This window comes from Sparus aurata, chromosome 22 (genome assembly GCF_900880675.1).
Source record: "Sparus aurata chromosome 22, fSpaAur1.1, whole genome shotgun sequence".
Classification (NCBI taxonomy): Eukaryota; Metazoa; Chordata; class Actinopteri; order Spariformes; family Sparidae; genus Sparus; species Sparus aurata.
Genome location: NC_044208.1, coordinates 14,958,508 through 14,981,561, shown reverse-complemented (window position 1 = coordinate 14,981,561; position 23,054 = coordinate 14,958,508). Strand labels below are relative to the sequence as shown.

Sequence of the window (23,054 nt, the reverse complement as noted above, 5' to 3'; positions counted from 1 at the left end):
AAACAGAATGTTTTAATTTTTGCAGAATGTACAACACTCAGCCTCAGTTGTTCCTCTTCTTAATTGGTCATTCGCTAAGCCCCGTGCATAGCACATGTGCTGTTTACAATTACATAATAACAGTGGCAGATTTACCACTTAAAATATGTAGGAATGTTTTAAAGGAATGCGTCTTTGATTTTAGACATTAGTAGACAAAAGCAGGGTTGTCATTTTAAGTAAATCACAGTCAAGTATGTCATCGGAAATGACAACTGTCACAGCAGATTGCACGATCCCTAGCTGACTGTCCAAACTCTGGCTGTGATTTTAGTGTTAAAGCTAAGTTGTATTAAAAACAGAATCCTGTTTAAAAAAAACAAAGTTCTTCATGAGGCACTTCATGGCTACAAATTTGAAATCATGCTAAAGACTGAATGTCCCAGGCAAAAAGTTCAGGTTAAGGACATGTTAATAAAGAAACTGCATTGATCTTGTAAGGCAGTGTGCATAGGTGTGTATGTTTCTTAACTGTTGTTAACATTGTATTTATTCTAGGATGCCCATTAACATCAGGTGAAGGAACTGCCGATGAAAACTAGCAGTTCAGCTAACACTGGGGGCATTTACATTTTTTAATGTTAATTAATGTACACTATCCCTTTTTAAGAAAATAAAGAATATAAAAATTGTATTACAAATGTATGCACACAGTATAGATATTAAGTTAGCATGATAGTGTCAAAACTATCCAAGATACAATATGTAATAATGTAGTACTGACCACTGAGAAGTCATCCGTCAGACCATCAACATGCTGGTGTGATCCTCTCACAAGATGTTTTTTAAAATGTGTAGTTAGCCATTGAAATATTTCTTGGACTTGGAAGTAACTAGTTACTACTGTACATAGTGAGCTAGTTACCTGGGTGTGCTAATGACTGCAGCAGACAGATGCTGTGTAATTCAATCTTCACATGTTTATTCTTGTGCGTTTGGTTTTGGAAAGGTGCAAAATGAAGACACAGCCCTCCAAACTCTTGTGTTTTACAACCCCACACACATCACTTCATCATGTTGAGACTGCTGTGCCCAGTCACAGTTGCTTGGATATGATCGGTGATTGTATATATAAGGATGTTAAGGGTTTAGTGAACTCCAACAACATACTCTTTCATGTGTGAATATATTTCAAAGTAAAAATGACAAATGTACATACTGACTCTCTCTCGCTCTCTTTCTTTGTCAGGTGACCTCTCGTTGGACTTTCCGCTGCCCCGGCTGCCCTCAGGCCCTCTCACACGACGACTCACATTTCCACGAACGCCACAAGTGCATCAACTTCTTCGTCAAGGTGTACGGCTACATGCCGCTGCTGTACACGCAGTTCCGCGTGGACTCCGTTCTCTTTAAGACTCGTTTACCCCATGACAAGACCAAGTGCTTCAAGTTCATCTAGCGTCGGGGCTGAGTGTCGCAGCAAAGAGCCAAAAGCAGAGTGGATTGAAGGACTGGAAGTGTTTAAACAAGCAGCACTGCAAGCATTGATGAAGATGGATGGATAGAGGGAGGGACTGCCAGATAAAAGCACAGAAGGGAAGTTTGGGGTTAAGGTTTTTCCCGGGGGTATAGTTGAGTTAACCTTAAAAGGCTTGCAGTCTAATCCACAACTCCAGTAAAAGTTTGAAGAGTGGAAGCTGAAAGGGAACACTGCCAACAAAATAAGCCTTTTCAGTGGATGTCACTCCTCCTTTTTCATGTTCTTCAATCATGCTCAATCATCAACCACTACAGATGTCATTTGCACCTCTTAGCGGCCTGCTGAGAAAAGAGGGCAGTTGTACACAGTGTACAGAAAACTCTCCCACGATGAACGCTACCTGATAATGGAGCTATCAGTTACTGAATCACTGACAGACTGATGTCAGGCTGCGTTCGGCCCAGCAGCCTGTTGACAGTTTCAGCTGGGAGGGCAAAAAAAGTGGCAGCGGCACACGGCTGCCACTGCGCTTCTTTTGTTTGTTTGTTTTCCATTTTACAGTTACAAACTGTACTTCTTGTACGTGTACGCGAGAGAAGCACTGATGGTCAGAAGTATTTTATTGAACAGTCTTTTTTTTTTTTTTTAACAATGTCGTTTAAATGTATAAATCTTTATGTCAAACGAACATTTTCCAGAACCTCTGCCTGTGTGAGATCAAACTCAGACCTTGTTACTCTCAGAACGAGTCAGGACCTCGACTGAAGAGTTCAACAGGTTGGCCCAATCATGTTCAGCAGTGTCCTGTGTTCAAGAAGGAATTCACTTCAGCGGTCACCATAATGCCTCGAATTTGTCATGAACACCAGCCACCATTTTGTCATTTTGTTATGCTTACAGGAGCTGCACTCTGTTGAGTGTTTCAAAATGGCCTGTTTTTTTATGCTATAGGGTGTTTTATTAATGTTTGTAAAAATTGGTCCAAGGTAAAAGTAGTCATGTTTAAATGTAATAATATCGAGCAATCAACGGTTACCACGTCCCTTACTGAAGTGCAACAAAGTCAACAATCACAGCTGCCAAAATCAACAAGAAGTAGGTTTGGATGTCTAATTAAGGTTGTATTTATAAAGAAAATATTCAGTGAAGATAAATATACTATTAGGATTATGGTAAAACTTTAGGTTTCAAGGACATAGTTTGACATGTTGGGGGAAAATTTGCCCTCAGGTGAAAATGGAAAGATCAATAAGTTATTCAAATGTCTCTTAAATATGAAGCTAGCTTACAGTTTGCTTCGCATCAGGACTGTAGACAGGAATCAGCTGCCTACCAACACCTATGAAGCTCTTTAAATAACACATGACTCCTTGTTTGCTTAAGCTGTGTGAAAACACCTCCCCCTTTTCAGTTTTCTGTGCTCAGCTAAGCCAACTAGCTGCAGGCTGTAATGTTTAGCCTTATATTAAAGGAGCAATTTGTAAGATATGTCCAGAAGACAGTGTGAAGACAGTTTTACTGTGCTGCGAAGATGTCTACTGAAGTTAGCATGCTAACCAGCTAGCTCCAGCTGTCTTAATACCACTTTGTACTCACAAGAGATGATAGTCTCATCGCAGTTTCCGTGTAATAAATTAGCAAACATCAAAATATAAAAGAAATGAAAAACTCGTACTTTCCTTACAAAAGAGAAAAATACAACCGAATTGTAATTTACAGATCGACAACAAGCTTAATTGCCTCGTTAAATCATTGTGAAACCCACAAATGAAATAAAACTCACCAAAGCAGTCTTGATTTGTCCACAATCCCCTCTGGTTTTGTCAAATTAAATCCTCAATTTACCAAATAAGATAGTAGAAGTAAACATATTATTGCTCGACACTCCATTTTCACCTGCGGCTGGTGTCAGACTCTGATGCATCTCTCCCGTCCCCACCTGCCACGTCTTGTTGTCCCAAAAGTTATAGTCCTGGTCCACGCTGCCGTAAATCGCCTCCATACCGTATCCCCTGTTGTTTAACGGACCTCAGTCGTTCTTGGAGGCAGCGTTCACGTCCATTGTGACACCTTGTGATCAGTTTGTCTTTTCCGCGACAAACTCGAGAGCCACTGTCTCCACAGCTGACTAAGCCAGTAGTTTGCTCCAGCCAAGGAAAGCTAGCAAAGATTGGCAGTTGTTGGTTACTCCGGTGATTTGCTGCCCTCTGTTTTTTGAGCTGCCTTTGAATTCTGGCCATATTCTACAAATCACACCTTTAATGAATAGTTAGGAAAGCAGCGATTATTGACTCATCAAAAAACCTTTTCCCAACATTTTAAAGTTTTCTCTGTAATAGATCACCAGTTCTGGCTTTGCAACACAAGTATTAGATATGTTCACCATTTTCATGCCCCCCTCCTGTAAAGAATGTCCCCCACTCCGACAGAAACGTCACTTTACAGTGTCGCCATATTGGTTCCACTTTGTTTGTTTTTGTTTTGTTTTTTACCATTGCTTGATGAATGTTTTCTTTGCCAAATAGGTACGACATCTGCTGCTTTACAGTCTCATTTTCAGAGTGCACAGTGTGAATGATCGCTAAAGGGATGCAGTCTGGTACACCCACATCCACTCGGCATGGTACTTTACCAGGAGTCAATCCATTGGAGCCCATCCCATCGTGTATTATAAATCCAAAGTCCTTTATTTGACCGTGTCAGACTTAATTCCTGTAATCTGAACAAAAGATTCACCTAAAAAGTTCCCTTTAAAAAATACAATAAGGGTATTTAGACAAGGACTTGTTAGAACTGCGAGGACACTTTTATGAAACAAAAACTCTCCATGTCCATGGTTCCTGTATATTTATTGAATATATTATTAAAAAAGATTTTTTTAAACTGATGACACATTCAATAAAATGACAAGACATTGTAGTTTATTATTCTTAGTCGCAAAGAGGTCCCAACCCGTTTGAGCCGTCAGCTTATTTTATTGCAGAGGAGAACTGGCTGGTGCCACTGGATGCTTGAAGGGGGAAATTGACTGACCTGAGAGCAGCGAGATATAACAGAGTGTCATAAAGTAAACTTCTGCAACAGCCACTGGACAGGCAGTAAAACATCTTTGAAGCCAAATCTCTACCTGCTCCAGGTGGCTGCTGCCGCCGCTGCTCTCTGTACCCTCCAGTGAAAAAAACAATATTGAATTGAGAGAGAGATTCCTAATAACATGTAAATTTACAGCTTAAACAAATCCAAATTTCCCTCCTGCTGCACCAGACTTGAAACAACAGCCTGGCTCCTCACATCTTAACACTTCAACACTTTTATTCAAGCTCCAGGTTCCTCGTAATTACCTGGCTGCCTCTCAACCTGTCCTCAGGCCTCAGATGGGGGTCGGCTGGTATTTTAGAACATCACGTTCCTCCATTCCCCTGTAGGATCTGTGGCACAGCTGGTTTTCCGTGGCCCAGAGCAGGGTGAGATTTCCCTGGAAGGCTGCAGTCACTCTGCTGTAGGTGTAAGGAGTTGTTGGGGAAACTATGTGCTCCAGGGTCTGATCCACGCCTGTGGGCGAGGCTCCAGCCACCTGCAACGCTGCTTGAGCTGTACCAGACTGATGACTGATGACAGCATTAAACAAACCATTGAAGGCCAGATAAATGGAAATAAAAACTCTCAACATTGTTAAAACATTACCTGACTTGTGGCCTCGTTCTTTTCTCCTCAGCACATTCCTGCACTTCAACTATTTGACAGTGTCAATAAGAAGAGTGAATCAGAATTAAAAGACATTTTTTGACTTTTTGGGTATATATACGCTACGTTTACTTGCTTTAAGAGTATGTTTTTTTAAAGAAATGACTGATACCACTCTTATGTCTGTGTGGTAGTAAACAGGTAGTAGAGCCTGAGTGATGCTGGATTTTTTGGGCTGATGAGTAAAAAATAATGTACTGTATTCGTCTGCACACGCACATTTTTCGCAATGAATCACTCCGATGTGGTTATGAAACACTTGTGACAACATGTCACTGTGGCAGTATTCTTCTTACAGTTTTTCTTACAGCAATAAACTTTATTGTCTAAAATGACATCAGTGGACTGAAACATAAACTTCTAATTTAATTTAATTTAAAGAAAAAACGTTTTACGTCAGTGTAATGACAATTTGCAATTCTATGGAGGCTGTGGGGCGGACTATTTCCTGGAATAGACTGATTTCAAAGCACAAAGACTTCGTCCTTAGCCCATAGATGTATTATAAGAGCAGGACACTGGTCCCAACACTGTTGCCTAGTCAGTCCATGAATTTACTGATGTAAACTGTTGAGAGGACACCTTGAACTGCATCAATCAAGATGGTTTATGACTATGGAGGTTTTGTATTTGTAAAACTTTCCTCGAGCAGAAAAAAGCAATTTAAAAATCTGTTTTGTCATCACAATGTAAAGTCTGGTGGGCAGAGCAGAATGTCTCGGGCGTCAACGGACTGCATAACCAGGCACTAAACCTGGAGGCTAGAAAACTTCTGAAAACTGGAGGGTAGCCATGCAAGTAATTCTCGTTGGACTCGATGGGTACAACCTTTGTGTTCACAACCTAGTTCTATTTGAAATCTATGGCCCGATGCCAGTGTCCACGCTACAGACTTTGAGGCACGTTCCCAGTAAGTCCGCAAGGGTTTAGGGCTCCCTTGCAGACATTTTGAGCCTTTGATGGCCGAGTTCTGACAGTCTTGTTCAAAATCATAAGTTCATAATACAGTTTGTCATAATCAACCTTGTCTGCAGTTGAGGTGTCTCTTTTGTAACTGTGGTCTATGCACAGGGGATTCTTTTTGCTGCAATACCACAAATGCCCACCGGACATAATTGGAGGCAGAGCTGAGCAGCAGCACTGTGTCCAGTTCTTATTACACATCCACGTCATAAACTTGAGATATTCTTGAACGTAACTCTCAAAACACGACACAATTTTGAATCCACGCAACTAGCGAGACGTGTGTGTTGACTGGTGACCTTGTTGGTAGGCTCACGGGATGTTCACAGCTGTCACAGTCTTCATGCTAAGTTAGCCAGCTGTCTGTGGCTTCATATTTATCATGCAGACATGAGAGCGGTATCTGTTTTTACTTTACTCTGCGAAAAAAGGCAGTGCACTGTTATCCCATTGCTCTTTCACTGCTATAAATACTGTGAAAGCACAAACTGTGCCGGGACCAAATTGAAGCCAAACTCGTGATCCATCGTCTGTCATTCCCCTCTCTGCAACCAGAAGCCAATTGTTTATCTGCTAGGAATGCTACACATCTGGTTTTCATTCATCTCATACGAAATAAGACTTTGTAGAGATTTGTCCCTGCAGAGGAGCTGAAGGGGACGTGTTGTTCACGCATCCCAAACCCAGAGGAGAGGTTCAGCCCTGACATCAGCTTGGACAAGGGGAGAGAAACATGCGTCCCACACCCTTTAGCTTCTGCCAGCAGAGAGAGGGGAGAGGGTTTTTACACTTTTTACCGAAACATGGGTGTGGCTGTCTTCAGTCGTCTTTTTGGGGGATTTTCCATCTAATAGATTTTCCCCTCTGATGGGGATTAAAGATTGGCTTGGTTCCAGATGAGGACGAAGCAGGTACAACCAGATTCCTTCCAGTTTTGGACAGTGTTTTCATTCTTTTTTTTTTTAGCTTTTATTTAATAACACATCATTCGTTCACTTGTTATGAGAAAATATGATTTACCATCTTCCTGTAATTTCATTTTTTTTTTTCTTTTTGTCACTCCAACTCCCTTCACGGCCGACAGGCGAGGCTGTCGTCGGCAGCCTCACAGCAACAGCCAGGTTTATTGGACTGCGCAGGCTTTTTGCATATTCCTCCTCAGCGGGAAGCACCGTGTTTCTACATGAATGAACATGGCTGAGTTGTCAGAAGGCTGAATGGTGAAAGAGGCTCAATCTGTGTTACACAGGAAAGGAAACTGCTCTTTGATACCGTTGGCATGCAGAGCTGTGTCCAATTCTGTAAGAGACTCGGGCGAGCGCAAGACAGAATTTCATTCCTCTCGTTTAAAGTGGCGTCAGATGCATAGTGTACCGAGTTATGCAAGACCACAAAAAAAGAAAAAAAATTCTGGCTTTGTGTAACACAAACCCCAGAGAGACATCCATTAAACTGGTAAACCATTTGACTGATAATCCAAAAACATGAAGGAGGAAACCAATGAATGGATCTTGCATAATGCCATGTGCATGTAAACAAACTGTACAAAGCATAGCTTGTAAGCGTAGTTGCAGCATGTTTTAGGCCCTTTGTAACAGTCTTTTTCATCGCCTTCTCCTTTGTCAATGATAGAGAAATGTCTGGTATGCTGGTGGCAGCTGAAGTCCGACACAGGGAGGAGTCTGTCAGTCCCGGATCGAAGCTCTTTGGTCCAAGATTCAGAGACAGAGAATGTTTGGAAGGGTCTCAACATTGTCCTGTAAACAGTTAGTGCGTACATGCAGATCTCAGCACTGGAAAAACCCTCTGTTCTCGGTTAGTTATGTGATTATAATGTCATTACTTTTCAGTCTGCAGTCGCCTCTTTGTGTCATTAAAAAAGCTGGAGCTTTCACTTCCACCCTCTCCAATTAAGTCTGTCTGCCTCAGAGAAAAGTGGCAGATTAAAGGGTAAACATGCAGTCTCTGGCAGTGAAGACTGGGGACCCCTGCCTGTCCTCACACCTGTATACAGCACACACACACATCACACTCTGATTGTGAGTTCAGTGCTCGTAGAGATCCTCCTATGTGTCGGTGAGTGTGTGCCAGTGGCAGACCTGCTGACCCTCAGCCTCCTTCATCTCTGCCCAGTGGGCCTGCTGCTCCTCGCTGGAGCTGTTGAGGCCCAGGGAGACCCAGCCCAACCTCTCCCTGGGCCTCATGCTGCTCCGGCGGCAGAACACCGTCAGCACCAGCGACACCTCGGACAGCTGGAAGAGCGCCACCTGGAACACGAACGTCTCCTTGTAGGTGGGGTTGGGCTGGCCGCGGCACACGGCCGTCTTGCACTTGGACATCTCTTTCCCCTTGGAGTCCAGCATTGTCAGCTTCACGTAGGTGTCTGAAAGGAGGTGTGAGGAGAGCAGTGAGGGAGTGCCATCAAGTGGTGGATTACCAATATTGCAGCAATCATTACAGACTGTGCAGCAGAGGCTTGAAACAGATGCACTTCACTCTTCTTGTGCTCTGAATAAATAACAATTTAAACCTTGAGACAGTGTGAGTAAACCAGAACTCTGGGTCTCAGTGAAGACCAGGATTAAAGGATAAGTTCACTCAAAAATCAAACATCAATCATTATCAAAATCAACTGAAGCTTGTCTTTCCAGAATTAGTGTCCTTGTTATTGTCCTTGGATAATCCACAGACATCAGGACATGTGGACAGTTCTGGATGACACCTCTTTCTAAAAAAATCCAATCTTACTGAGGTACATCACTAGGACGCCACAGCGCTCGCATCTGTTGGTTAAATATTAAGCTAGACAGCATGGTGACTGTTAGCCTAGCATAGCACACTGGCTAGCCTGGCTCTGTCTGAAGGTTAAGAACAATCAGCTTCTCTAAAGCTCACATACTTTAATTCCCTATATGTGTTAACCCTAACCCTCAACTTCAGAGGTGGTGGTAAGAATATTTTGTTTAACTTTTGGACAAAACAGCGCTAGCATCTTTCTGTCTTAATACTAAGCTAAGCTAAACTAAGCTAAGAGCCTCCAGTCCCTTGCTTCACATACACTGAACAGACATGAGAGTCGATCTTCTGAACTACAAATAAGAATATTACTGATAATTTGGACTATTTCTTTAGAGTAAGATGTACATTGTCAGATCTGAAAGCACCAAAAACAGGCCAAATGAAACCAAAACATTTTGTGTCGCTATCCCACACGAGGTAAGTGAGAAAATACGTTGTTCTGAAATTCTTTTATTGTTCATTTCTTTTATTATATTGTTTGTTTACTGATAGAACGTGATCCAATGAACTAAACCTAGACCTTCAAATATACTGCACATATAAATAAATATTTCAAACACTTAAATAAAATGTGAATTCACTGCTGACTTACCTCTCATGATATAAAGCTGCCCCCCCACAAAGTGTTTTATACAACAGAAGAGACCGTCTGTGGCACACAGCACAGCACACAAGGTTGGAAAGAAGAAAGAGAGGAAGCAGTCAGTATTAACAGTTTAAAGATTGTGAAACACACCAGAAGGTCAGCTTTCACGGGAACACTGATAAAAAGCAATTGCTTCGCCATTATGGCTTTAATCACTCCGGTTATTAAAAAGCTGCTGCTGTTGCCAGGAAACATTTAAATGTAATGGTGCAAGGTTTGTTTTTGTTGCACGCTGCTGGGAGTCTTGTCCATCTGCTTTGCCAAAACACTTGCCAAAGTTACGAGCACACTTTGGGGAAGGAACGCTACAAGAGAGAATTTCACAGAGAAGGAAAAGTTTACATGGCCACAGATCATCACCTCATTCCACGCTGGCACAGAACCCAAGAACTAAAACTGTGTAACACGGAAGCGTTATGTACGTACTGACGGGTTTATCCGACGCTGTGGTTTTGAAGTGGCTTCCTTGGATGACCTCGGCTGATAACTGTCCCGTGGCAGAGTTGTAAATGAGACCGAGGAGGATCTCCGGCAAGGAGGTGTCTTCAGTGGAGCGACAGGACAGAGCACCTGCACTGCGAGACACGCTCACCAGAGAGCCGCAGCCCTGGGAAGAGTAAACACAGAGAGGCTTCAGCATCAGAGGGGTCACTTCAGTCCGACACAGAGATATCACAACTTCTCTTTGTTGAGATGAATTCCCATGACTCTTTCTACAGATGTGAACTGATTTAGGAGTTTCTTGCTTGTAATTAAAAAAAAAAATGTACTCATAATATTTAAAGGTTTTTTTCATCTGCTTGCAAGTAAATAAATGAATTTAGAAATATACTACTTTGGCTCGGATGCAGGCTGTTAATCTGAGCGTAGAATATAAAGTTAAAAGTAAAAAGTACAAAGCATCAGAAACTGAAAATGCACAAGTAGTAGTAGTACAAATACCCAAAAATTGTACCTAAGTACTGTACTTGAGTGAATGTACTTGGTTTCCTTCCATCACTACACTACTAGGTATTTGTGTCAACTATTAAAGGTGCAATATGTAAGAATTCTAGTTTGAAACTTTCTAGGCTGCTGCTGAGGACTCGCGCTCTGCTACGTGAGCAACCAGGTCACTCGTTGGCATGGTGCATAAATATTTGGATAATAAATTGTAATTTTTCAAGCAAATATAACAACCATTTCCTTCTTAAATGTAAGGAATGTAAATGTTTTTGCATTTCCTTGTCTTACATTCTGCTCAGTTGAATTTTATTGGGATTTGAACTGTTGGTTGAATAAAAAAAGACATCTGAAGACGTCACCTCAGGCTCTGGAAAATTACCATTGGTATTTTTCACAGTTTTATAGCTTCATAAACCAAAACAACGTAAAGATTACTTGAGAAATCGAGAAGTCTTTAGTTGAATGAAACAACTCTACAGTTGATAGGTTCATAGCCCTCTGCTTCAGAGAAAACTATGCACAGTGCAGATATATATTCACAAGGTGTTCTCACTGTAAGTTCAGAGCCCGGCTCCAGGGTGACAGGTAGAGCGATCTTGCCCTGCAGGTTGAGCTTAGTCAGGTAGAACACCTTCTCCCCGAGGACCTTCTCTTTTTTCATTCGTCTGATGCTGTACAGGCGGAAGCGTACAGCGTAGTCCCCCAGGGCCTCCTGTTCCACTCTGGAAAACTTGAATGTTTCCGTGAAGACGGGACACGGGCCCTTCTGCACGCCCGTCTTGGCCCGTTGCTTTTTGGTGGGCAGCAGGACCAGGTGGACCTGCCACGCGATGTTGCCAGTCTGTTTAAGAGCAGGAATGTCTGTAGCTGCCGTGACCGTGACGGCCAAATACTGCTCACTGGAGTCGTACTCAAAGGCGACGTCCAGCGTGCCGTATTTGGCGAGTGGCTCTGGCTCGTAGGCTGAAGGAAGCTGAGGACCGGAGCCGTCCTGATGGGAAGAAGAGAAAATCTGAGGAATGGTGTAGGAAGAGAGACGGGATCTGCTGAGTTGTTATAACCCTTATTATCCTTATGTTCCTGGATAGTTCATGTCAGTTAATTTGCTTATGTACCAGCAGACTTGGGTCAAAAGTGAGGTGAAAATAAGTCATATAACAGAATAAAAGATTCTGGCACTTTGTACAAAGACATTAAATAATCATACCCATATTTTATGTCCTCACACATAGACGGAAAAAATGAAAGTGAGCTTCTAATTAGACCTGAAATTAATCGATAAAACATTCATTTATTAAGCTACACAGTGTTTTCTAGCTGCAAATTTTCAGGAAACAGTTTTTTTTCACAATTAACTGATATCTTATAGACCAAACACCTAAAAAAAGTCAAAGAAGTAATATTTACAGTAATCATGTTATCCTTTTACAGTTGTCTCATGAACTGGTAATAATTGTGACTTTTAGCACAAGGGTGAACTACAGGCCAGATATAAGCTCAATATAAACTTTATTTACAGTATAAAATGAATGGTGATGTGCTGCCTCAGGACACAGAAGTTGAACCTTCAGTAACTCTGATCTGACCTCCTGTCCCAGCACAGCGGTGCTGTCACTGGGTATGTCCTCCTCGCAGCCTTTGTTGAGGTAGCTCTCAGTTTCCTGGTCCACACTGGCCTCACTGGAGCAGCGGGGGCTGTCGCAGCGCTGTGGGGACGACCCCCGCCTCACCCCTCGCTCCGAGCGGGAACGTGAGGAGACGCGGCCCGCCGATCTCTCGTCCTTGTATGGAGGAGGCTGGGACTCGTTGAGGGAGGACTCTTTCTTTATTCTCTGGATGCTGTTGGCTGCTGTCAGGACAGTGATACACAGAGGGACACAGGAGGAGTAATGTGATATGAAAGGTGTGTTACTGGAGACTTACTGTGATCTGCACTCATTATGTATTCAACATACAGTCGACCTCAGAGTCACGTTAACCTCTTAAACTGTGCTGCAACCACAGGTGAGACCATCCTTTCAAAATAAAACAACCTTGAAGAAGATTCATCGATATATATCATTTTATATTGTTATATTATACATAAAACATAATATAACACTTGTGTGTTATGTGCTCTCTAAAGATAGATAAGTAACATTTCTGCATTAAAATGTCAACAAACAAGAACTGATCACAATTTATTTTTAAGAATTTAAGTCTACTTCATGTGTTTGCTTGTTTCTTGTTATGTTATATTATTGCTTGTATTTTATCAATCCTACACTTTTAGTATTTTGCTATCATTCACCCATTCACACACACATTCATACACTGATGGCAGCGGCTGCCATGCAAGGAGACTTCGACATGCAGCTCAGCTCAGCCAGGGGGAGCCGGCATTCGAATGTATGTAACATTTCTGACTATGACTACATTTTACTAGATATTTATTGTTGTGATATTTACATCATTCCAAATTGTTCCAAAAATTTTCAAAGCCAGAAAATCTGGAATTTGTTCAGTGTAATGGTTTAATTTGGTACCCCTGTCGCTATAATCACTAAGAAAACATCACATTACACATCATATGAAAGACATGACTTAACATAAAGTGAATAAACCTTAAAACATCTATGTCCATGAACATTTCTGCCTGAGCAGCATTAGATCGATTTTCAGCAACAATGGTCGTTGTTTAACAACAACTCCTCTAGTGGCAGAATTTACATATTGTGCATTTAATCATTTCATCTAATTCATTGTAAGTCTTTTTCTTTGTTTTGTATCCGTTATCTTTCGTCTTCTACAACACATGCTTTGGCGAAATCTTGCCTGTTCCTGTTAACTCCTCCTGGTTGAATACAGTGATGTATAACACACAGCTGTTTACTCTTACCCCTCTCACTGGAGGCTTCGCTGCTGTAGCCTCCCTGCTCAGCGGACGGTTTGTTGCTCCACACGGAGGTGGTGTTCTGCTGGGCCACAGCCTCGGGGCCTTTTTCCTCCTCGCTGTCTGATAAAACTCCCTCTGGACACAACACATTCAAACAATGCGGTAATCTAACAAAACATCAGATGCGCAGTGCTTGAAGTAATGCAGAAGACGAGACAAGGCGAATATGCAGATGCTTAAAACGGGCACACAGCACTCTGAAAAGATTCAAGTTTCAGGTAATTTCAAGTATTTGAAGAGTTTCAAAACAAGAGAAGAAAAAACAGGATGAGACCACAGGCGGTGAAACAGAAGCAGCACACCATCTAACCTTTGTTCACTTTCTTTTTCTTCTTGCTTTTCTTCTTTTTCTCCTTCTTTGTCTCCCCATCTGAGTCTTCCTTAGATTTTTTCGAACCCCTCTTCGCTCCTTTCCCCTTCTTCTTGTCTGACTTTTTCTTCTTCCCTGTTGAGGGAGATCTAGAAGGCACAGCCTCTTCTTCATCATCACCCTCTCTCTCCAGGCTGTCGTCCACTGCTTCCTCTTTTTCTCCCTCTTCTTTTTGCTTGTTCTGCTTTGACAGCCTGCCTCCAGTCTCAGGTGACTGGGAAGGTTCTTCAGCTCTTTGGTCTCCACTGTCGCATGCCTTTCTATCTTGTCCACAGTTTTCTGTTTCCTCCTCTTGCTCTCCATCTTGAGTTTCCTCTGTATCTTTCCTTGACTTGGCTTCTTTCTCCAGCTGCCTCTCTCTCCTTTCTTTTCTCCTCTGTTCTCTCTTCTCCCACAGCTCCTTCTCCTCTTTCTTCCTCTTCTCTTCCTCGGCTAACTCGGCTTCTGTCTTCTTCACCCGCCAGCATCCGTCCCTCCACTCCCACTCCAGCTGGCTCTGAGTGTTCTCTGCCTCTGTTGTATCACTGGCCTGGTTGTTCTTTGACACTGTGTTTCCTGCATCTGAGTCTCTCGACATTTGCCACATGCTTTTACTGCTGGCCTTGCCTTCCTGTGCTGCCGAGGTCTGACCCGGCTCCTGGCTACCGCTGTTCTCCCCTTCTTCCTCATCCTGCACCTTTTTGACGATAGTGGTGACCTGCTCGGTCAGTTGGTCGCTGACAGCGTAAGTGACGTCGCTGACGGCGTTGGCCAGGTCGTCCACGCGACTGGTGACTGAGTCCAAGATGGAGGAAATGTTGACAGATGGGAGGTTGGTCTGAAAGCTCTTGAAGAAGGCCATCTCTCAGCCGGGGATCCCGTCGCCACGCTGACCACTAGATTAGCTCATCAGAGGCTCTGACACGGACATGTGGTTGTTAGCAGGGTGTGGTGCCAGCATCACAGTGTGTGATGAGACCAACACATGCATACACACACAACAATATGGTGAGCCTCAAGATTTTAAAGGAGCATTAAGTAGTTTTGGAGAGGAAATTTACAATAATAATGAGGTAATAAAACAAACTGATAAATAAATAAATAAACCCAGTAAGCAAAAACATATCTAAAACACAGCTATTCAACATCAAAAATGTTGTTTTTTTTATGTCTTTTTAAAACGTCTTTTCAACTTCAGTCACATACGTCTACAGAATTTCTTTTTTTTTTTTATCAATTTTTATTTATTTGTTTTAGTTATCAATGTTAACAATGCATTGCAATACAATCCCCTCTGGATTATAGAGAACAATAAAGAACAAAAAACAAACAAACATAAAATACAATCATCAAGAACAGAGCCTGTATATAATTATATAGAGTCAAGTCTCTCCTTATATAATAACCATTTCTCCCATCTTTTAGCAAATAGGTGTTCTTTCACTTTCAACTTGTATGTGAGATGATCCATCGCTTGTATATCGTCTATAATTGACATCCATTGTTTGTTACAAGGGGGGTCAGTCTTGAGCCAGTTTTTAGTAATGGCCTTTTTCCCAGCCACCAAAAGAATCTTAATCAGATATTGGTCTCCTATATGCACCGATCCATCCAAATGTCCGAGGTACAGAACAAGACAAGACTTAGGAATAACATATCCCAGCACATTGCAGAGAACTGAGTGAACATTCCCCCAGAAGGGCTGTATATTTGTGCATTTCCAAAAAATGTGTGTGTGGTCTGAATCTATGTCATTACACAGTCTCCAGCATGGCTGGTGAGTACCCAACTGTTTGCTTTTGATTCTAGGTGTGATAAAATATCGAATTAGATTCTTCCAATTAAATTCTCTCCATCTCAGTGACTGTGTAGTAGTTTGGTGTGCTTTCCACAAATCATGCCATGTCCCTTCTGGAATCTCCCCACCCAGCTCTCTTTCCCACTTGGCTTTAACATATAATGTTGACTCTATTTTAGATTCCATTAAGCAGCCATATAAAACAGATACTGCTTTTGGGATAGGATGACTATATGCCTTAACCAATAATTTTATGATAGGATGAATTTTATCCTCATTTGTTTTGATATTTTTTATATAATAATCCCTTAATTGCAGGTATCTAAATAAATCCTGATTAGTTAGATTATGTTCATTTTTTAGTTCCTGAAAGCTTTTCATTACACCCTTTTTTAAAGTTGTGCATATGGCTGTAATTCCCTTTTCTGCCCAATGTTTAAATGTCTCATCAAATTTTCTTGGTGCAAATTTGTCGTCAAATGCAACCCATTTTAATAGACTGATTTCTTTACCTATTTTTAATTGTTTCACTGTGGAGTACCATATATCTAAAGTACAGGATATCACTGGGTTAAAGTTATGTTCCCCTCTTATGAAAGTAGGGGGTTCAGTTTCCCCTAGATTTGTTTGAATTGGGTTTTTGTGTATAGAAATTTCAATATCTTTCCATCGAGCTACATATCCTTCATCACACCAGCAAATTAGGTTACGTAGTTGCGCGGCATGAAAATACTCTTTTAAATTTGGGAGTGCCATTCCCCCTTTGTCTTTAGGTAATTGAAGGGTGGTATAGCGTATTCTGGGACGTTTACCTCCCCACACAAATCTTGATATACATTTATCCCATTTATGAAACTGGTCTTTTGATATATGTACTGGTAAAGATAAAAACACATACAGTAAACGTGGCAAGATGTTCATTTTTACCACGTTAATCCTATCGATTAATCCCATTGGGTAAGTGATCCATCTGTCAATATCTTCCCTTATGTTTTTGTCAATGTGTTCATAGTTGCTTCTATATAGTTTGGAAAGGTCTTTAGTTATGTTTATGCCCAAATATTTGATTGATTTGGCAGCCCAATTTATCTGCCATTCCTTTAGTTCTTGGTTTGGTGAACAGTTGAACATGAGGACTTGAGTTTTAAGTATATTTACTTTATAACCTGAATACAAACCAAAAATTTCTAGGGTTTGTGTAAGCTGCTTAAATGAATTAAGTGGGTTTTTTAAATAAATTATTATATCGTCAGCAAACAGCCCTATTACATGTTTTTGTTTATTTATATCTATGCCATTTATTGAGGGGTCTTGTCTCACCATCTGGGCCAATGGCTCAATGTATAAGGCAAACAGTGTTGGACTAAGACAACAGCCCTGTCTAGTTCCTCTCTCCAGAATAAATCTTCCTGACAGAGAGCCATTGACTTTTACCCTAGCTGTGGGCTTGCTATAGATAGACCTGATGCATTGAATTGACTTAGTATTGAATCCAAATTTTTCCAGAGTAAAATATAAAAATTCCCAATTGACTCTGTCGAATGCTTTTTCTGCATCTAAGCTAATCAAAGCAGCTGGTATAGTGTCTTTGTGTATTTTATGTATAATATGTAATGTTCTTCTGATACTATCTTGCGTTTGTCTATCCCTAACAAACCCACATTGATCCTCGTCTATCAGGTCTGGTATAAAACTTTGGAGTCTATTTGATATAATTGAAGTGTACATTTTGTAATCAACATTCAACACTGATATCGGTCTATAATTTTGGCAATAGTTCTTATCTTTTAGGGGTTTGGGGAGAACTGAAATGATTGCTTCAGTCCAGGAGGGTGGAATCCTGTCCTCACCCATAACCCAATTGAAAGTCCTGTGAAGTAGTGGTGTTAGTTCTTCACTAAACTTTTTGTACCACTCGGAAGTGAAACCATCGCTACCAGGTGCCTTATTTGATTTTAATTTGCCAATTGCTTCCCGGATTTCGTTGATTGTTATCTTTGCTGTTATCTGTTCATTTTGTTTTGAGCCTATTGAAGGTAGGTCCAGGGAGTCAAGGAAAGTTTTAATATCTTCCTGATTCGAAGCTGGTGACTCAGAATAGAGTTCTTTGTAATATTCTCTAAAAATATTTTCAATTTCTTTTGGTTTATATTTGGGTTTGTTTGTTTTTGGGTCATATATTTTATTGACTGTGGTTTCTGCTTGTTGTTTCCGTAAGCGTCTCGCCAACAATTTTATTGCTTTGGGACCTGATTCATAATAGTTCTGTTTTAAATATCTTGCTTTTGTTTCTACTTCATGCTGGAGTAGATTGTTAATTTCTTTCCTCACCTCATTCATTCGTTTGTTAACTTTTGGGTCAACTTTTCTGTTTCCCTTGTGTTTCTGTTCCAAATCTCTCAATTCCTCTATATAATTTTTATATTGTTTTATTCTTTCTCTTTTGAGATTACTAGTAATTGCAATCAGTTTTCCCCTTATCACCGCTTTTAAAGCATCCCACAGTATAGCTGGATCTGTTTCCCCGTTATCGTTTTCCTTCAAATAAGTCCGTATGTCTGCCCTGATTTGCTCAACCACTGATTTATTGTTTAATATCCCCACATTCAACCTCCATACTGTATCTTTCTGTCTACAGTTCAAGTGTATCTTCAAATATATGGCACTATGGTCGGACACATCTGCCACACCAATCCAACAATCTTGTATCATGTCTCTATTTTCTGTCTGCATAAAAAAATAATCAATCCTGGAGTAAACAGAATGTGACTCTGAGTAATGACTGAAATCCCTCCGTAGTGGATGTAGATCTCTCCATACGTCGAAAAACCCCATCTCCCCCCATGTATTCCTGACCAGTTTTATAATAGATTTTTTATTTCTCTTAAGACTAGTTGTGTCCATATCATGGTCCATTAACACATTAAGGTCTCCCCCACATATACATATGCCCTCAGCCTCTAGTGCAATGGTGTCAAATAGAGACTTAAAATAATCTTTATTACTCCCAGGAGGGGCATATATATTTACCAATGTTATTATTATTTGGTCTATTTTCCCTTTTACAATAATATAGGTTCCTTCTTTGTCTTTTATTTCCTTTATGCACTCAAATTTAATTACGTTAGACATGAGTATTGCTACTCCTCTTTTCCGAGCATTAGTATATGAGCTGTAAAAGGTATTCTTGTAACCAAATTTCTTTAATTTCTCATGTTCTGCTTTAGTGAGATGAGTTTCCTGTAGAAAGTTTATTTGCGTCTTTTCTTTTTTAAGCTTGGTCATTATTTTAGCTCTTTTGACTGGGTTTCCTAGGCCATTGACATTCAAAGAGAGAATCTTAATGACTTCTTTGGTGTCCATAAATCACTTTTGTTGTGTTAACCTTATGAAGATTCATCAACAGGCTTTCAGTTAAACATACATGAACTTTCAATATTTTCAATAACTGTTTGTAACTTATTTGAACTGTGAACGAAAAACGTGACCTCCATAAAGAGATGTCAACAACCCTCCTCTTCTGCTGACTCTCTTTTTGGTTTGAGGGGGATGACCTTGCATAAAGCAAGGGCCCCCATCCAGTAATGAGATTTAACCCAGGTAGGGTCAATATACCCATACCAGTCCTTGCAGCTGCGCTTCAGTCTCCCCTACGCCAACAGTCTATTTAACTAAAACCCGCCACACCAACGAAAACTATACCCTCAGCTAAGTGGTATATTCCTCATGTCCATCTTTACTCAGCCTGTATGTACTCATCCTGTGTTGTTTCCCCTCAGTTGAAAAACTTCCAGCTGTCTTCGCACGCGTTTGCTGGTCTCTGCGGTGCGTCCACTCCCGGTTTGTTTCCATGTCGCGGTACCAGTCGACTGGAGCCTCTCAACGAGCGTCGCTCCTCCGCTGCTGGTCCCCGTGTTGTCCACGTCGTGTCCTCTTGCCCGCAGGTCGTTGGCTGCCTCTGCTGCACTGCCATAAGTTTTCACCCCGCTGGCCCAGTGGATACGCATCTTGTTGAGAGGCGTCTGGAAGCGGATGCCCTCTCTCTTTAAGATCTTTTTAATGTTAGAGTATGCTTTGCGTTGTTGTAGCGTCCTCTCTGAATAGTCATGATCAAAGTATATCCTGTCTGCTCCGAGGGTGATTGTTTTTTTCTCCCACGCTTTTTTCAAAATCGTCTCCTTTACGGTGAACTGTTGGAAGTTGATGACAATCGATCTGGGAGGCTGGCCAGGTTTTGGTTTTGGAGCCAGGGCTCGGTGGGCGCGTTGAATCTGAAGGTCTGAGTTTATAGAAAATTCTTCACGGAGCCAATTATCCATGAACTGAGCGACGGAGTCACTCTTAGACTCTGCTTCCTCTTGAATGCCATAAACCCGTAGGTTATTTCGCCTGGACCTCGATTCTAAATTGTCAAGTTTGTCCACCAGGATTTTCTGTTCTTGCAGTATTTCCTGCATTGCACTGTTTGCTTCATGACTCCACGACTCGATCTCCTCCGTGCGTGTCAGAGCAGCATTTATCTTTTCATCCTGTTCTCCAATTTCCGTGGTTATTTTGGCAAACTTCTGATCAATGTCTGCTTTGAGTTCTGTCAGTTCATCTCTCATTTGCGCCGTAATTTCGTCTTTGAGTGTTTTTAGGTCCGTCTTCATTACATTTTGCAGGGTTTGAATTTGTTTGCTAATGCCGTCCAAGCTGCTTTGAAACGAGGCCATGTTAGCTTGCGGTGATGTTGGCTGGCTAGTTAGCGGTGTTGTTGGCTTACTAGCTTGCGGTGCTGGCTTGTTCTCCTTAATCTCTCGGTTTACTTCTTTAACTTGGTTGGTCGGGTTATTTTTATTCTTCGTTCTTGTTGATGCTCCACTCATATTCTCAGTTTTTGAGTTCGTCGGCGTTTATGTCTCGAGTTCTTGTGGAGTTGAAGTGTTAGCATATGGGAGCTCCTGATTTACGCGTCCATGCTGCTCACCTGTCCCACCGGAAGTCCCCACGTCTACAGAATTTCTTATGGTTCAAAATTGCAGCCAAATTTAGCCAAACTCCATGCAGCAAAAGGGAGGATTTATATCCCTGGTCACGATCTCAGTAGTCTGAATAAGGCATGTACTTTACCATCAAGCTTTTTATCAGCTTTGTCATCCAATCTTGGAATATTAGCCTACTTAATGAAGGTTGGATGACCAAAACATGGCATGTAATAAAGCTGATAAACAGCTGGGAACAAGCTGTTCTTAGAGGAAAACAAGATCCTCAGAAAACCGTATGAAGCTAGAATGGTGGCAGAGTCCGCCAAATACATATAAAGTAAAAAAGGATGATATTGTGTCATCCACTCGAAGTCAGTTTGTTGATTCAGTCATGAACAGTTTCTTTAATTCATTTGTTTAGGTATATAAGTCAGTCACTGAAGATCTTTCTCTTCCGATTAAAATTCCGTCCCCAAACCTACACAGTGCACCTTTAAAACACCTGGACATGACTGCATATTCTCTATGAAAGGAGTGCCATAACGCACCAGAATGTGCTATGAAACGACATTCTGAGTCTGAGTGAGATACATGTATTTTCTTTTAGCAATTTATCCCAGTTGTCATTTAAGCAGAACAAAGATTAAAACATGGATCATAAAGACTTTCATATGTTTAGATGCGGATTGTTGTTACTTTATAGAGGCGTGCTCTACAGAGATGTTTGGATATATCAACTAATCTTTGTCTATTTAAGCTGCAAGCTGTCCTCTTTTTGGATTTGACCTGTCTAATGAGGAAAAACAACAAAGTCTTAAAAATAAATAGAAGCAGAATTAAGACAATGATCATCCCAATCCGAGTGTTTTGTGTGTGGTCAATCTATGCACGTGTCGAGTACCTGGCTGGTTGTTCTTATAGCCACTGAGCTGTGACAGATTGTCAGGACTCTCCACTGACAGCTTGTTGCTGAGGTAAAGAAAAAACAGAGCCATCAACGCCATGAAGGCTGCAATGGAAGACAGGACACCCAGAAGCTCAGGAGAGACTGAGGAGAAGAAGAACAGACATAAAGAGAAAAAAAAACAAAATTAGCAAAGACAAACATAAGTTATACTGTTATGAAGGTATGTTACTTTTAGTTTGAAGAGCAAATGTCCCGATGGCTGTGAATAAAAAGAAACACAGATGGCTGCGAGCGAAAAGAAAAAATGCTTTGTTGAGGCTGTAAACAACCGCACTTTGATACCAAAAATAATCCTATTTGATGACGGGCATCTTATTCTGGAATCAAACTCCTCAAATGTTGCCTTGTCAGGGGAGCATCAGCTTTTGTACTTTTTAACAATCAGTGGTTTTTTCACTTCAAAGGCAAACCAGATACAATCTACAGCCGTGTATGTAGGCCAACCATACTTGATGTAACCACGCAGCCCTGTGCTATTTTTATAGGAGCCTCAAAGGGACTGAATCTTACTGAAACGTAGACTCAGTAAACCAGCCAAACCACACTGGGCCTGCACTTAATAGGCTACAACACATACACACTGCAGCGTAATAACTGAAGAAAAAGGGGAAGTCGGCAGACAATGAAGCATGAACGGCATTTCTAAAGACCAAATGCCTCGGTGGAAAGGGCAGCTTGAAAAATGAAGCGCACTGCAGGCGAGGCTTTGTGATACAAGAAGTCTACTTGAGGCACTTAAGGCATATTATACCGGTTTTCGATCCCATAATTATATGGATACATTTAGCAAAGAATCCCTTAGGTTTTTATTAGAGACACACTGATCTTTAAGGTTTTCAAATGACGTTCTCTAAAACCCTACCTGGAACAGCAATTGTCCAATCGTAGCTTAATAACTGTAGGCAGGCTTGTCAAGCTTTGGATGTCTAGTATGATGTAGAGCTGCACAATACTGAAACAAAAATAACATTGTTCTATTTGTCTTTTCAGCAAAATGTGTTGTGATATGAATGAATACAGACATTTCCACTAGATGTCTTGAATTGGTCTATTTTGCCTGATTCAACAGCAGAATCATGAGGCAGAAAAAAGGACCCAAACACACGGCACCAAGGCAGGCAGGTTGAAAAAAACAAAAAGGGAGCTTTATCAAAATAACGCTGAGATCCACAAAAACAAAAGGCAACAAAACAGGAATACAAGAAAGCAAAAAAACACTAAAAGAAACCAGGGAGGATATGAGGTACAACAGGAGGAGAACATAGAACAGAAACAAAACATAGACCAATCAAAGAAAAGTTAAGGAAAAACATAAATACACAGGTGTACACAGTTAACAGGTGGGAAAAAGACAAGGACAGGAAGTGGAACGTTAAACATGACACATGAGGATACCTACAAAATAAAACAACAAACCAAAAACCCAAACCATTGCAAGTTCCTTGTGTCGGTGTTGGTTAAAGATTTACATATAAAAGTTAC

At 41.1% G+C, this 23,054-nt stretch overlaps 2 protein-coding genes across 6 annotated transcripts in view; one reads left to right on the top strand and one right to left on the bottom strand.

The window, feature by feature from the left end:
• The window catches only part of extl3 (exostosin-like glycosyltransferase 3), a 36,113-nt gene extending 30,971 nt beyond the window's left edge, over positions 1–5,142 (top strand). For both annotated transcript variants that reach the window (XM_030405647.1, XM_030405648.1), the window contains exon 6: positions 1,229–5,142. In XM_030405647.1, the coding sequence (XP_030261507.1) occupies positions 1,229–1,438 (210 nt within the window). In that variant the 3' untranslated portion in view covers positions 1,439–5,142. The remainder of the gene's footprint in view (positions 1–1,228) is intronic.
• The window catches only part of syt14b (synaptotagmin XIVb), a 28,906-nt gene continuing 10,143 nt past the window's right edge, over positions 4,292–23,054 (bottom strand). Inside the window, exons 1-8 of one of the 4 annotated variants that reach the window (XM_030405650.1) lie at positions 21,507–21,645; positions 13,802–14,758; positions 13,435–13,566; positions 12,143–12,405; positions 11,110–11,547; positions 10,038–10,218; positions 9,558–9,614; positions 4,292–8,549 (exon numbers count right to left, since the gene is read on the bottom strand). In XM_030405650.1, coding sequence (XP_030261510.1) covers positions 8,233–8,549; positions 9,558–9,614; positions 10,038–10,218; positions 11,110–11,547; positions 12,143–12,405; positions 13,435–13,566; positions 13,802–14,702 — 2,289 coding nt within the window. In that variant the 5' untranslated portion in view covers positions 14,703–14,758; positions 21,507–21,645 and the 3' untranslated portion in view covers positions 4,292–8,232. Of the gene's footprint in view, positions 8,550–9,557; positions 9,615–10,037; positions 10,219–11,109; positions 11,548–12,142; positions 12,406–13,434; positions 13,567–13,801; positions 14,759–21,506; positions 21,654–23,054 lie in introns of those variants that run through there. The other 3 variants (XM_030405651.1, XM_030405653.1, XM_030405652.1) reach the window with 3 other exon arrangements.